Source organism: Barbus barbus, assembly GCF_936440315.1.
Source record: "Barbus barbus genome assembly, chromosome: 3".
In the NCBI taxonomy this organism is placed as follows: domain Eukaryota; kingdom Metazoa; phylum Chordata; class Actinopteri; order Cypriniformes; family Cyprinidae; genus Barbus; species Barbus barbus.
The window spans coordinates 36,417,344-36,433,032 of NC_136731.1; the positions used below are offsets into that span (position 1 = coordinate 36,417,344).

Below are 15,689 nucleotides of genomic sequence, written 5' to 3' on the forward strand. Positions count from 1 at the left end.
TGGCTGGAGAGCAGTGATACATGAGCCGGCCTTGTGTCACGCTGCTGTTAATATTGGGAAAGCCGCTACTGCCCCCAAGCCCTACACAGAAGAACTGCATCCTTAGGAAGGACATCACGAAAAGTTCCACACAATCAAGGGGTCTGCAGTTGGCTAGTTATCATGTTCCAGATATCCCCTGCTGGTAGATGTTGTAAAAACACTCAACATTCAAAAAAAAATTTTTTTTGCAAGAAATCTCTAATATGGAGATTAAATCTAAGCTTTTTACATTTTCATTGTTAAAAAAAAAGTGCATTAAAATCACTTTCTTCTTTTGGAAAACAAAAGATATTCTGAAAACTGCGTAGTACTAAAGTCAATGGGGTCCAATACAGCTGTAGTCTAATGTTTTTTAACGTACATTTGTAATGCTGGGACCTGCTCATAAAACAGCATCCTCTTGTTCTCTGTCCCTTGAAGCCTGTTGCATCAAGACGCTTTTCACAACTATGGACCACAAATGCCTTCACGACAAAAATCCATTTGAAACAAACTGTCAAAGCGTTTGAGTCTTTGATGGCGAGAGGCTGTTTACTCACACGTCTCTCACAGAAGAACAACTCCTTCCTAGCATTTTCTGAAGTCCATAGAGCCACTCTGTTCAGCCCTCGCAGTCTGCCCACGTCCTGAGCATCACCTTGGGTCCAGACGGGCCCTCTGCCTCTGTAAACAGCTCTCCTCACAGCTCAGTTCAGTTCGCGCTCATTCATTCTCACCTCCAGCATAATACAAAATGTCACCTCACATGGCTTCATTCATAAATGATGATGATTAGCTCATGGTTTGGTTTCAACCTCTCTTAGATGAACAGGAGGGCCGGCCGCCCTTCGACTGCCATTGCGCTAATTGACTCATCAGCTCCGTGCTTGGCCCGGCCATTTCAGCTAATGCCGACAATATGGTTCTCTTACAGGCAGGAGGGCCGGCCTTCTGTCCTCCGCTTGGTCTCTACAGGACGCCTGCTCTCTCATCACACTCTGAAAGAGGCTGGTACTGCTATTCTAAATGGGATAAAGAGAAAACAGTGATTGACTGATTTATGACTGACCTTTACAGGATTAGTTTACTCGACAATGAAAGTTCAATGATTTAAGCCGTGTGGCTTTCTTTTCTTCTGGGGAACACTGGATGGAGGAATTCTGAATGGTGTTCCATTTACAGCTTCAAAAATGATAAATCTCTGTAAAAGTATCTTAAAAGTATATTCCAAGTCTTCTGGAATCATGCAGTTGCTTTGTGTGATCAACAAGCGATTATTCAAAGATATTATGAATAATGACTAAATATTTCAGATTACACTATTGCAAACAGATCGAGTCAGAGAGCAGAACTTAAAAACCAGTCTGTCAGATTTGTGAATAAATCATTTGTGACCCTGGAGCAAAAAACAAAAAAAAAAACAAAAAACTACTTTTTATGCCAAAAATCATTAGGACATGAAGTAAAGATTATGTTCCATGAAGATATTTTGTAAATTTACTGTGAATATCTCAAAACGTAATTTGATTAGTAATATGCATTGCTAAGAATTTGACAATTTTAATAACGATTTTCTCAATATTTTAATTTTTTTTTTGCACCCTCAGATTCCAGATATTCAAATAGTTGTATCTCAGCCAAATATTGTCCTATCCTAACAAACCACACATCAATGGAAAGCTTATTTATTCAGCTTTCATATGATGTAGAAATCTCAGTTTCTAAAAATTGACCCTTATGTTTTGTGGTCCAGGGTCACATTCTGTAAACTGGATAAAATGATTAATGCAAGATTGAATTGGATGTTGCTACTCACCTTATGAACATGTCAAGACTTTTAGTGAATAACAAACAAAAATTCTCACACTAAGCTATTGCATGACTTCAGAAAACTTGGAAAATATTGCGTATGAATTTGTATGAACCATTTTTAAGATACTTTTATGGTTATATACCTTTGTTTAACTCTTATGGGAACGATATAAAGTTGAATAAATCATGGCGTCACTTTAATTTTGTGGAAAGTTGGCATGAAATTGAAATCTGCTCTATTTTCAAAATGCATGTTAATTTTTTTTACATTTTTAATCAAATGACAGACTACTCTCACTGGTGATGTACTGCCGGCCAGATGTCTTCATTTCATCCACATAAACCCTGTCTCTTTCTCACAAACGACTACACTTTTGCATTCAGATCTGACTTCCTCCAGTCAAGAGACCACCCTATTTTTTCTGGTAATCCACTACACTTGAGTGTCACAATACAGAAAAAGATCTGTTGCAACTCTAAATCCAAACAAATAAAGCATGTTTTTGAACAGTATTTATTTCTATAGAGTGATAGGAAAAAAGAAAAGCATTCACCATGATTCAGTCCGCGGCCTTCTTAAACCTCTTTTCCCATTTAAAGACTTGGCAGTGAATAGTGAAACCTGGTCAGGTTCTACAATGGAGGTGTCAGGCAAGGCAACAAGTTTCCAAATTAGTGTTTTGCCGACAGCCTACAATTTTTTTTCCAGCCAGTTTCTTGTTTCCTTGATACGGAGTTTTGATAACTTTTCTTGATAAGTTCTACCCTGCTGCTGAAAAGCACCTATTAGGAAGTCTGAGATGGAGTGAGTGCTACAGCGGAGCCATCTATTTACAGTGCCTGTTTGCGCTCAAGCCCCAGGCTGCCCACCACTTTCTGTTTCTCCCTCTCTGTTGCATCGTTCTAATTACAAGTTGTGTTGTCACTGTCAGCAGGCTCTGTTTGTCTCCTTTGTCTGGGGTTTCCTTGAAAATCCACCACACTGAGTGCAATGAACTCCTATAATTTCCCTTCTATCGGGATCAAAGCGACAAGACACACCACAATGCACCTAAATAGTATAGCATGCATAAGATTACATGGTACTAATACACAGTCATTTGAAAGATGGACGAGATTACAAAGATTTAAGGAACGGTTGCATCTCTAACTTTGCAAACGAGTTATTTTACCATCCATCCTACAGTTATTCGTATATGATGTTTGGCTAGTGATTATAGGCTGAAAAACATTAGAAGGCACATAATGATGCACTACTAATAGAATTATAATGATTATAATAATACAGTCTTAAAGTATCTGATACTATTGTACCATGTCATATAAATTGCATTTAAATGTCTAGTATATGTTGGCTTTGATTGTATGACAGTAGTTTAAAAAGTATAAATTTTTATGCTTATATACATTGTTTCATGTTCATATATATATGTGTGTGTGTGTGTGTGTGTTTCATGTTCATATATATATATATATATATGTGTGTGTGTGTGTGTGTATATACATATATATTTTTTTTTTTAAGTCAGAGTAGTTATGATTAAATAAATGTTCTATTGTTCTTTAAACTGTTGTATATATGTAATATGACTTTTCTGAATAATTATAAAAAGGTTCAAATAAATAACTTTACATACACTTTGGCACTCTTGATGTGAATAAACCATTCATAGATGAAGTGAAAGAGCCTTAATGTTTAAGCAAACTGACAGACATTTTGGGATTTATTTCCAGGCAGAATGAAGACCACTATGAATTACTTTAAGGGATCCTATATAGGAGGGGCAACTAACTTCCTGGAAACATATGAAGGCTTCATTCTCGGTTAACAGCATGAGAAAACCTAAATTGATGTAAACATCAGCTTATGAAACACACTCTCAAGCTACATGTCCTCTGGTTCAGAATCGAGCGACATAAGCTATGATTTTGTTAGCGTCACGTAGCTAATGTATGCACAGAGGATGTGAATCAGGGAAATGTCACTTTAATCATAGAGCATTAAGTTTGATTAATGATGTAATTATGAGCGTTAAATGGTGACTGACGTGTTTTGGGCGGACCGTTCACCTCTACATCAGCAGGGCATTGTGAAAAACCATTAAAGCCTCACAGAGGAGCCCAGTCAAAGGAACAACCATATAGGCTGCTGCTCATTACAGCAGTAGCATCTGTGAGATTCAAAGCAATACCCATCAGCCCACAGAAAAGGTCCCGTCACACATAGAAGAACGGCCAAATGGGCCTGAACACCCAACATCTACAGTCATCAAATAAGCCCTTAGCCAGCAGGGGCAATGGCCTGGACCTGATTACTGTCTTCAGCGAACACACGTCTGATATTACAGCTTCCATACTTGAAAGAAAAGTTATTATAGATGCCCAGGAGGAAGAAAGGGTGGCTGGATTTAATACAACTAGTTTTGTTGCACATTACAAAGTCAGCAGCTTTAAAACGGTATGATTCCAGCCATGCAGAGCTGAAACCTTTTTTTCGAAATATCTCTTTTCAAAACCTTTTCCTCAACATATCTTGTTTTCGAGAAGAAACGGAGATGTAGATGTAAGCTTGCTGCTCTCTCCCCTGGTGAAGCAGAAATACCAAAAGTTGTTAAGCCTACACCAAATCTCAGTCAGCATTAATTATATACTCTTAAAGTCAGAAAATAAGCCCCTACTTCCAGCATAACTTCCTCCGGGGGAAGACCAGACCTCACAGCAAAGGCAGGTGAGAGGTGCAGAAAACAGACAGAAACAACAGTGATGTCTCCTCTTTGACTGCTCTCCTCCGGTAAGCTGGTTGTCACGGCGGGAAGGACTGCAGCTGCTAGAGAGAACAGGCAATGCTCAGGGGATTACAGCTGGCGAGTGATGGATGGGAGGTCAGGTCTAGATGGTAACCCTCGTCTTGTTCAATTATTGAGCAATGCTACATCAAGATTGCTTGATGTTCATCTCGGGAAGCTTTCAATATATTCTGATATATAGATTCTGAACAGAGACTTGTGGCAAAAATCCAAAATTCAAGATATAATGGCAAAAAATTATACTGTATTAACTTTTTTTTTACATTTATAAAATAAGATAGTTAAGCAATTACACAAACAGAACTGCTGAATTTCCTGAATATAGGCCTAAGCATGATTGCAAATTGTGATCTTAATAGGCCCACAACTGTTTAATACAAAAGAAGTTAATATTAAGTTAACTTATGTTTTAGAGACAATATTGTCTGTTTATGCTCTATTTTTATAGCTCCAAATAGCAGAACATTTGCACGTCTCCAAGCTATACAGCTAGTGTTTCGTTCCTGAATGATTCAGCCGTTTTGAACGAATCGTTTGAATGAATAACGACTCACTCATAAAGACTTGTCGCTAACCACTGGCGGTTTGATTTCTTTCTTTTTTTAAGTAATCTAACATCATTTCTCGCCATCATTCATATTTCTGTTTTTATAGCTATTTAAAATATGAATCTTTATGCAAATCTAACAACCCCATGTCTTACATTATCTACAGTACATTCATGAAAATTAAACATGACACATTTAATAAGGTTACAGAAACTATCTTTTTAGGTAAAAAAAAAAAAAAAAGAATATGAAATACCTGAAAAACAGCTTAAAGCGGGGATCTCCAACCCTGCTCCTGGAGAGCTACCATCCTGCAGATTTCAGTTCCAACCCTGCTCCAACACACCTGTCTGAAATTAACAAGTAGCCTTGATTAACTGCTTCGGCTGTGTTTAATTGGGGTTGGAGCTGAAATCTGTAGGACGGTAGCTCTCCAGGAGCAGAGACCCCTGGCTTAAAGGGATAGTTCACCCAAAAATGAAAATTATGTCATCGTTTACTCACCCTCAAGTAGTTCCAAACCTGTATGAATTTCTTTGTTCTGCTGAACACAAAGGAAGATATTTTGAAGAATGTGGGAAACGGAGCAGTTCTGGGGCACCATTGACTTCCATAGTATTTTTTTTTTCCAACTATGGAAGTCAATGGTGCCCCCAAACCAGCCTGATTAAAGTAAAGTAAAAGTAAAGTCGTGACGTATTGTCAAGTATGGTGACCCATACTCGAAATTGGTGCTCTGCGTTTAACCCATCCAAGTGCACACACACAGCAGTGAGTAGTGAACAAATGCACACACACACCGTGAACACACACCCGGAGCAGTGGGCAGCCATGCTGCAGCGCCCGGGGAGCAATTGGGGGTTCGGTGCCTTGCTCAAGGGCACCTCAGTCATGGTATTGAGGGTGGAGAGAGCGCTGTACATTCACTCCCCCCACCTACAATCCCTGCCGGCCGGGGACTCGAACCCGCAACCTTTCGATTACGAGTCCGACTCTCTAACCATTAGGCCATTACAAACTTTCTTCAAAATATCTTCCTTTGTGTTCGGCAGAACAAAGAAATTCATACAGGATTGCAACTACTTGAGGGTGAGTAAATGACAGAATTTTTATTTTTGGGTGAACTATCCCTTTAAGGTGGCCAATATCACACCTTGAAAAAATTGTAGGCCTATTGTTGTCCATTTCCAAAATGTTAGTATGCTAAAATTGTTCTAAATTTTTTCTAGTTGATAGTTGAACAAAATGCTGTTGTTTAGAAGACTATCATTTGACTAATGGTATAATTGATTATATCAGTACTTGAACACCAGCTTATTTATAGTGTGATAGTGGTTAAACCAAGGCTATGTGGTTACATTCATTTTAAGTTCACTACATAAAGACATAAGAACAGCAACATGTTTGTACTTGGTTCAAAGGAAATGACAATGAGCAGCAAACGCCAAATCCATAGAAACGCATAAGAATATCAAAATGAGGGTTAGCTTCTAAGCATGGACAGTCTCATGTTAAGAAATAAAGCTGCACAGCGCCCCCTGCTGGTAGATATGAGCAAATGTACAGGTGCTGGTCATAAAATTAGAATATCATGAAAAAGATGACTTCAGTTATACCATTCAAAAAGTTCAACTTGTATATTAGATTAATTCATTACACACTGATAGATTTCAAATGTTTTTCCTTTAATTTTGATGATTATAACTGACAACAAATGAAAGTCCCAAATTCAGTATCTCAGAAAATTAGAATATCAATTAAGACCAATGCAAAAAAATTATTTTTAGAAATGTTGGCCAACTGAAAAGTATGAACATGAAAAGTATGAGCATGTACAGCACTCAATATTTAGTTGGGGCTCCTTTGGCCTGGATTACTGCAGCAATGCGGCGTGGCATGGAGTCGATCAGTCTGTGGCACTGCTCAGGTGTTATGAGAGCCCATGTTGCTCTGATAGTGGCCTTCAGCTCTTCTGAATTGTTGGGTCTGGCGTATTGCATCTTCCTCGTCACAATACACCATAGGTTTTCTATGGGGTTAAGGTCAGGCGAGTTTGCTGGCCAATCAAGAACAGGGATACCATGGTCCTTAAACCAGGTACTGGTAGCTTTGGCAGTGTGTGCAGGTGCAAAGTCCTGTTTGAAAATTAAATCTGCATCTCCATAAAGTTGGTCAGCAGCAGGAAGCATGAAGTGCTCTAAAAGTTCCTGGTAGACGGCTGCGTTGACCTTGGACCTCAGAAAACACAATGGACCAACACCAGCAGATGACATGGCACCCCAAACCATCAATGACTGTGGAAACTTTACACTGGACCTCAAGCAACGTGGATTATGTGCCTCTCCTCTCTTCCTCCAGACTCTGGGACCTTGATTTCCAAAGGAAATTCAAAATTTACTTTATCAGAGAACATAACTTTGGACCACTCAGCAGCAGTCCAGTCTTTTTTGTCTTTAGTCCAGTCAAGACGCTTCTGACGCGGTCTCTTGTTCAAGAGTGGCTTGACACGGAAAGCGGTTATCCCTATTGCTTGTACACTTTTTATCTACCACATCTTGTCCTTCCCTTCGCCTCTCTATTAATGTGCTTGGACACAGAGCTCTGTGAACAGCCAGCCTCTTTAGCAATGACCTTTTGTGTCTTGCCCTCCGTGTGCAAGGTGTCAATGGTCGTCTTTAGGACAACTGTCAAGTCAGCAGTCTTCCCCATGATTGTGTAGCCTACAGAACTAGACTGAGACCATTTAAAGGCTTTTGCAGGTGTTTTGCAGGAGAATATTTTCACAATATTCTCATTTTCTGAGATACTGAATTTGGGACTTTCATTAGTTGTCAGTTATAATCATCAAAATTAAAGGAAATAAACATTTGAAATATATCAGTCTGTGTGTAATGAATGAATCTAATATACAAGTTTCACTTTTTGAATGGGATTACTGAAATAAATCAACTTTTTCATGATATTCTAATTTTATGACCAGCACCTGTACACATTGCTGAGCACAAAATACTTTTTATCAGAATTAAGATAACGATGCTTAAGATCATTCAAGCAAAAAGCAGTGGTGAGCTTTTATGAAGTCTGCTCATTAAATTCATTAAGGTTTGTTTTTCATTAATCACTAGTATATTTCAAGTTTCTAATGTAGAGTCACAGAGTCAATGAAGACATACGCGTGATTAGCACTAATGTTCTAATTTGTTTTTTTCTCCAACACAACTGAAAGAGAAAGGACTTCCCGAAGCTTTGAAAATCTATTGTGGCTGGTTTAATATCTATAGTCTATCATAACATCAAAACTTAAAAACTACAAACAGCCCGAGACCAATTTCCCATGCCAAGCACAAAAGGTCTTTTTCCTCTTTCAGACGGACTCAGTTTTGACAAGCTCTCTCCAAACCACGGTCTAGTCACGATGAGCTATGAATACTCCATTAAGGAATGTGCATTTCAGTGTGAACCCCATTAACACACTCATTTCATTCCTCTTGCAGTTGCCAGACATGAAATATTGCCACAAGTTAAAACTGAGCCAGTGATTGAAGCCATTGCATCTCGTGTCACAATCTCAGTTTCACATAAACATGCTTTTTCCCACCAAACAGACATAAAACGCTCAAACGGAAAATTGAAGCAGGAACATTTTAAAGGCTCTGCAAACTGAAGTTTTTCTAGTAGATCTGCATCATTTCACTGTTTGCTGTGTAATTCGTGTTATGAACAGCATCAATATTTACGATTAAATATTACACCTCTCTGCCAAAAACAAGGCGTCAATCAGAACAATTGGCAGAACAACTGTTTTCACTGGAAGTGTGCATCATGGGTTTCCTACTGTTTACATTTTCTCCTTTAGCTAGTGTGTGAATGAGTACATAACATGTTATGCATTAAGAAAGCACATACACAACTTGTCTTCCATTGTTTATTTGTTGGCGATTTGACATGTTTTAGAAAAAGAACCCAAGGATTTTTCCTCCTGTGTGTTTTCGTCTGGCCTCCTCGTGGTCCATGATGCCAGCTGAGGTTGTCAAAACAATGAATCTGCAGAGAATAAAGAGAAAGAAACATGACCAGGCTGTTCAAGCTGCTCCTGTTCGTTGAATGCATCTCACCCTAGGTGATTCTGTACTACATGGCTGACATTTGCAAGATTTTTTATAATGAAAACAAAGCAATGAAAAGGATATGTGTCACAAATATATATATAATAATTTTTGCTTAGTCAAATTTGGATAACTGACTATCAGTAACAATTCTTCTGTTCAGAACCTTAGCAATAAAAACTGGTTACATTGCCAACTACTCAAGGTGACAAGCGGAGTTAGAAACCAGTTTTAGTTGCTCAGAAAGGCAATTCAGCTACAAAGAAATAATGAAAAACTTCTCAAAAGGTCAATCAAATGACAGTTGACCAACATGGATTTTGATGGCAAATGAGACGCACGGTTTCCTAAAATGAAAATGTTGCACACTGTTTAAAGGGCAAAAACTTTCAAACTATCGACAAGATGACTAGAACTTGATATGACAGAGGAATCACCACCTTTAAGAATCAGACAAAGGGCACCAGCATATAGCATGCAGGAGCTTTTAGATAAGATCATCCTCAAGGTCACAGAAAGAAAACACAAAACATGCACCAACTGACAAAGCTCAAGTCTGCTTTGATGTGATATTGCGGTTACTCAAAATGAAGGCCGAAGAACCACTGATACAAGGTTACTGTACTCCATATTCCATTTTCTTTGTAGAAAAACTACACCACACACAATAGCAGGGGGAAAACAAAACAATCATGGCAAAAGCATTCATAGCATTCTTTTTCCATAAAGCACTGAAAATGCCATTAATGTCATAATTTTGAGAATGCTGAACATGCTTAATGTGAGGGGAAAAAATTTATATTTTGATTCCTCGACCCATTTGATATTATGTAATAAATCTAAGCCTGTGAAGAGATTTGGTTTTGCACTTCTGCAGACAGCATAGTAAGCTGTAGCTGACATATCTATAGTCAAACATTGCTGAACGTGCAGCTGATGTTAAAGAACTAAAATCTCTGGAAATTCAGTACACACCTGACAAACAAATGTAAATATCAAAATCTACTGTGAACGCAAGGAAGTTAATATACAAATGGTAAAATGCTCATAAAAAGTGTTTAAAACATTTTTGGTAGACTCTGGCAATTACTCACCCGAACTGTCTGGATGGGAGAAGGTTGTTCTGCCACTTCTCCAGATCCTTCAACTGCACATCGAACCGTGGGCTGATGACGCCACACTGCATCACAGATAAATTGTTCAGAGAACAGTTTGAGTGCATATATAATATATCAGTAGTCAAAACAAGAGTGCATCTGTAGTTATATCCCACCATTTTCTAGCTTGTACTATTCTGGACAACATTTGAAACCAGGGCCTAAAACTAACTTTTTGCTACACCTGCCAATGGCCGGTGACGTGATAAACTTTACCCGCCAATTATTTTTTTTACCGCCCATGAAACTCTTTACAAAAACAGGCAGTTATTACTACTACAATGACTGAACATATTTAGAGTGTTTTTAATTTGTCCTGCTACTGGTGTCTCTATTAAATGCATGTTCCCTCAATTTTACCTATTAATTATAGCCATTCAACATTACAGTAAAACTGAAAGCCATTATTTTTTACATTTAATAGGCTCTGAAATAACAAGTGATTTTAAAACAATCTTCACAAACTATAAATTGCATAAACTATACAGATTAATCTGTATTCAAGCTACAAAAGTTAATCAGCGACTAGAATGATTCAGTCCAATGATTTCTCTTTTTCTTTTGTTCTTTGATTTTCTTAAAATGAGCACTGTCACTTTAAAACCTGATGCACATGAAACGGATCTGACACGCATCCGATTTTTCCCCCAGCTCTTTACAGTCACTTAAGACTTTATAACTCATTTAAGACTACGTTTACGAGGTAACTCGCCAACACCGTGCATTTTGACATGATTGTGTGTTTTCGTCCGTTGAAGCACTACTGGTGCGCTGCCTGAAGTGGCTCCGTGTATGCGTACAGCGGCGGCGTAAACCCAGGTATGTTGCCACATTCTCGGGTTATGAAGAATAGAGAAGGGAAAAGTTAATCTTCTGAATGAAGCAGCAAACTCCTCTCAGGTAAAAAGTTATTAGAACCATGTCTAGGGACAAGCTGCCTATCACACTGCTCTGACCTTATCAGCCCGTATGTATCCTATTATCTGATTCGCTCTTGTTGCTTATGACAGAACAGCTAATCACGTTGACCTTGCCTTTGGAAAAGATCATCTTATTCGCTTATGTCAGAAAAAGCAAATCTTTTTAAAACTGGCTGTCGTTTTCACTACATTGCATTGTTATATTTCGTAAATGTTGTACCTGCCAACTGGCGACTGACACGGTTACATGTATTTTGTAACATTTGCCGCTTGGCGAGTGTTAATTTCAGGCCCTGTTTGAAACTTTGCATTGCTAGCACTTATGTTAGTCTACGAAAGATAAATGGCTCATTGTATTCCTCGTTTTTTAAGTTGATTTGGATAAAAGCACCTGCTAAATGAATAAATGTATTCAATATGAACTCATTTATATGACAGAACCTGTAGGACCAATTCAACAAGGCTTGCCATTATGATGTTCTGAAAGTTATTCTTTTAAAATGAGCTGTGCCTTTTGCCTAACAATGTCTGTTAGCTGAGACTACAATCACAATATCTCCCTACCTTACTGATGAAATTTTAGGGGTGGGAGAAAAAAAAAAAAAAAAGATTCTTCAATGCACTGCAATTTTGTCGAACAATTCTGAGTTTTTTTTTTTTTTTTTTGCATATGTACAATTGCACATATGTGCACTAGATACAGCCGTATTGTACTTGCTCTCAATTACACACAACATTTAATAAGTGCATAATGTATCATGGTTGAATATGTTATGGATATGCACGGAGATAAATTTCTATCAGTTTGGCGTTTCAGTATTTACCCAAAATGATCTATGAAGGCCTCATTTATGCCGTTTGGAGTGCCGTATATATTGGACACACAAAGCTCAATGACAGACGGCTGCTTGCAAATGCTCAATACGCTTTCTGTGCATTCTTTCCTAAGAGCATGCAGTTGTGTGTAACTCCAAGTTAAATGCACTTGCATCTCAAAACGCTTTTATGATGTGAAACTTACATAAACAGTCAGTTATGTTAAGGACAAGACAAAACATCTGAAGTGTTAAAATAGATCCGTGCATTAATGTGAATGCAGCCTAGTTTAGCCTGTATAAGACTTACCGCTGTCAAAAATATCAATAGTAATATAGTTTATATTTCTATGTCTTGAAGCTATATTTAGCTAGTTTAAAAAAAACAAAAAACTTGTAATTATTTCAAAAAGTACATTTTAAATCACAAATGTTACCAAGTAGAAAGGCTTGTTTGCAGTTGCACATTTTATTTAATAAAAATGCACAAATAAATTGATCTCCATAAACGTATTAATAAAATGTAGATGAAATATCCTTTTGGAATCGGATCATGAGGTGCTTTAAGATTCCCACCCCTATTAAATATAATAGCATTACAACAATTTCATAACGTACTTAATATTTTCATTTACAGTAATAAAAGCAATAAGGCACGCTTATTTCTTCTAAATGTGACCCTGGACCACAAGTCGCTGGGGTAGCAATAGCCAACAACACATTGTATGGGTCAAAATTATTGATTTTTCTTTTAAGCCAAAAATCATTAGTATATTGAGTAAAGATCATGTTCTATGAAGATATTTTGTAAATATATCAAAACTTAATTTTTGATTAGTAATATGCATTGCTAAGAACTTCATTTGGACAACTTTAAAGGCGATTTTCTCAGTATTTTGAGTTTTTTGCACCCTCACATTCCAGATTTGAATGGACAGATTTGACGAATAAATCTCAATTTTGAAAAATTTACACTTTTGACTTTGTGATCCTGGGTCACGTATTACGAACATAGCAAACTATGTTCTAAAGGCTAAGAAAGCCCTTCAGCGATCACTAAACGCACAACAGCACAAACCTCTCATAATTTTAGACATTTATTGTAAAGATGTAAATTTATTAAACCACTTACCTTGTTCAGCCTCCCTGTGAGATTGACTACAATTTTCCCGGCTCTGTGATCATCAATGATCTCAAATTCTCCAATGTAACCTGCAAAGACCACACAACGAGATAGGATTGAATGCTTTAAAAGGGATAGTTTTCTCAAAAATGAAAGCTGTCATTCATTCTCATGAATGCTTGGGACTGACAAGACGCTTTCATTCTAGGTAACATCGTCCAGGTTCAACAGTAGTAGTCAATCATTTGGGAAAGACACTGGATGAAATGTGCTTTTCTCTGCACACAAGAGCAGAATGCAGATTCTTATGTCAAACTCAAACACAGCAAAGCTGCTGAACTAACTCACCGTGCTTCATCATCACAGTAAGAAAGCGCACTATGACTTTAGAGCAGGGCCTGATGAGAACCTGGCGTTTCCCCCGTTTCTCAGCATTATTGATGCTTTTCAGTGCATCAGCGAGAACGTTCATGCGCACCATGATGCCTGGAGAGAGAGAAAACCACATATAGTTCATATATCAGCTGCACAGCCTCATCTGATCAGTGTCACGAGCCAAACGCTACTTCATAGCCAGGTAAAAATCGACAAAGCGGCTGTATAAAAGACAAACGGTTGAATTACATACACTTTGATACATGATTATAATTTATGATTCTATGCGCTATGACTGAAGTTCTGGTGGTGCGTGGAACAGCTCGCGACTTAAACCGAGCTCGTCTTCATAAACCTTTCCATTTCATAATAACATGTTTGTGGTTAAAGTAAGGCAGCGGACTGCTGGAGTGCTTTAGTTTGACTCGGGTTATCCGTGCCCGTCCCTCAGTAACGCTGGAGAGGTTGGACAGCCCTGAATATCAGGGAAATATATCCGTTTATACAGACACGATTAACCAAATGACTCAAAAACCTGGCGTTTTGGCTGCTCACAAACACATATTTCTGTCTAAATGTGGCTGATGCTTAACGATGTCCGTGATTTTAAACAGATTATACAAGCATTGTAGCAATCCTGAACCTTACCAGTTCTGCAATATGGCGGAAAGAGGAAGGAAGAGGGGCGCGCGGTGCGATTAGGGAAATATGTAATCTCGCGAGAACACAGAAGGACGCTGCGCGCGCGGATTCATCTGATTGACTGCCACCTACTTGTTTGGAGCGTCTCACGAAACATCTGCATGTTCAGTCCTCGAACTAGAGGGAGTATTATAGCATTCATCAACCTTTCCTGGTTGGCTTTCTCTTTAATCAGTGTGGGATCCAGTAGTCAGTCTCTACCTGTACTATTCACTGCAATGCATTGTTTCCAGTCTCACAGTGCCTGACCTTATCCATAACTTTTTACTTCTGTTTATTAAATGCATTAATATTCACCATTTATTTTCAGCTACTTTTGTATTTCTACACTATTTGACAGACAGATAGATAGATTTGATTCCCTGTATTTGATCATTTTGTTTTAATGGCGATTGTAACTTTTGCAACTTTTTTTTATTCTATTCTAATTTCTTTATTCTATTCCATATATTTTACTGTTTTATTCTCTCTCTCTCTCTCTCTCTCTCTCTCTCTCTCTATATGTATATATATATATGTATATGCAGCACAAAATAAAAATTTACATTTAAATTTTACTTAAAATTTAGAAATTTTAACTTTTTTTGTTAGTCCTATATTTATCATTTATAGTCCTCATCATTTATAAGAGGTTAGAATGTCTATTGAAATTCCACACAGAGAGAAAAAAAAGTTACAACACATGCATACCATCTACTACAGAAGTAGGCCAAACACATTCTATGCACATTTTTATTGCTGATAATTTCAGATCACGCTTTTTATATCAACAGATTATTTTGTATAGCAGTACAAAAGGAGCAACTATGCGTAAGGTAACAAAAAACAGAAACATTTAAGGTCTTGATGTCAGAGGAAGCAGTATTAGGGTTAGCAAGTCTATCTTGTATAGCTAGAAGGCTTTAAGTGCTTTACAGTAGACCACATCTGGTCAGAGTCTATGGTGCATGTCCATTTTGCTGGTTCTTCAGAAGGAGATCCATGTAGGCGCCGTCTATCAGATCCGTCTCCTTCACTCCCAGCTCCAGCATGAGCTGATTTGCGATGGCCACTCCTTCTTCTCTGCTCTGCTGCTCTTTCATCACCACCTCCAGCTCCATGAAGTCCCCCAGGCCCTCCACACAATCAACATGCACCCTGGTTTGTCCCACCATATACAGCCTCCTCTCCTTCTTCACCTGCCCCACTTGCCCCAGTGCATCCGTCAGAACCTTGACTAGCCCCTGTGGGTCCTTGGTAGGGGTTATGGAGTAATTTGACAGCTTGGGCCCTTCTGTATCTGGCCTCTCATAGAAGATCAACT

The 15,689-nt window shown here is 38.2% G+C and overlaps 1 protein-coding gene across 1 annotated transcript; it reads right to left on the reverse strand.

The window, feature by feature from the left end:
• Positions 1–9,099: 9,099 nt before the first annotated feature.
• rps15a (ribosomal protein S15a) lies at positions 9,100–14,355 on the reverse strand. The gene is made up of 5 exons (XM_079396263.1): positions 14,333–14,355; positions 13,658–13,795; positions 13,319–13,398; positions 10,389–10,474; positions 9,100–9,232 (listed from the first exon to the last, which is right to left on the reverse strand). The coding sequence occupies exons 2-5, from the start codon at positions 13,788–13,790 to the stop codon at positions 9,139–9,141; spliced, it is 393 nt and encodes a 130-aa protein (XP_079252389.1). The 5' UTR covers positions 13,791–13,795; positions 14,333–14,355; the 3' UTR covers positions 9,100–9,138.
• Between the last annotated feature and the right edge of the window lie 1,334 nt (positions 14,356–15,689).

Bases quoted from the DNA above. Each gene is read 5' to 3' on its own strand.
- rps15a (XM_079396263.1), bottom strand. From the start codon at position 13,790: ATGGTGCGCATGAACGTTCTCGCTGATGCACTGAAAAGCATCAATAAT. The intron at 13,399-13,657 runs GTGAGTTAGTTC...TGGTCTTTGCAG, and splicing joins TACTGTGATGATGAAGCACG to GTTACATTGGAGAATTTGAG. The intron at 10,475-13,318 runs GTAAGTGGTTTA...TCTGTGATGCAG, and splicing joins TCACAGGGAGGCTGAACAAG to TGTGGCGTCATCAGCCCACG.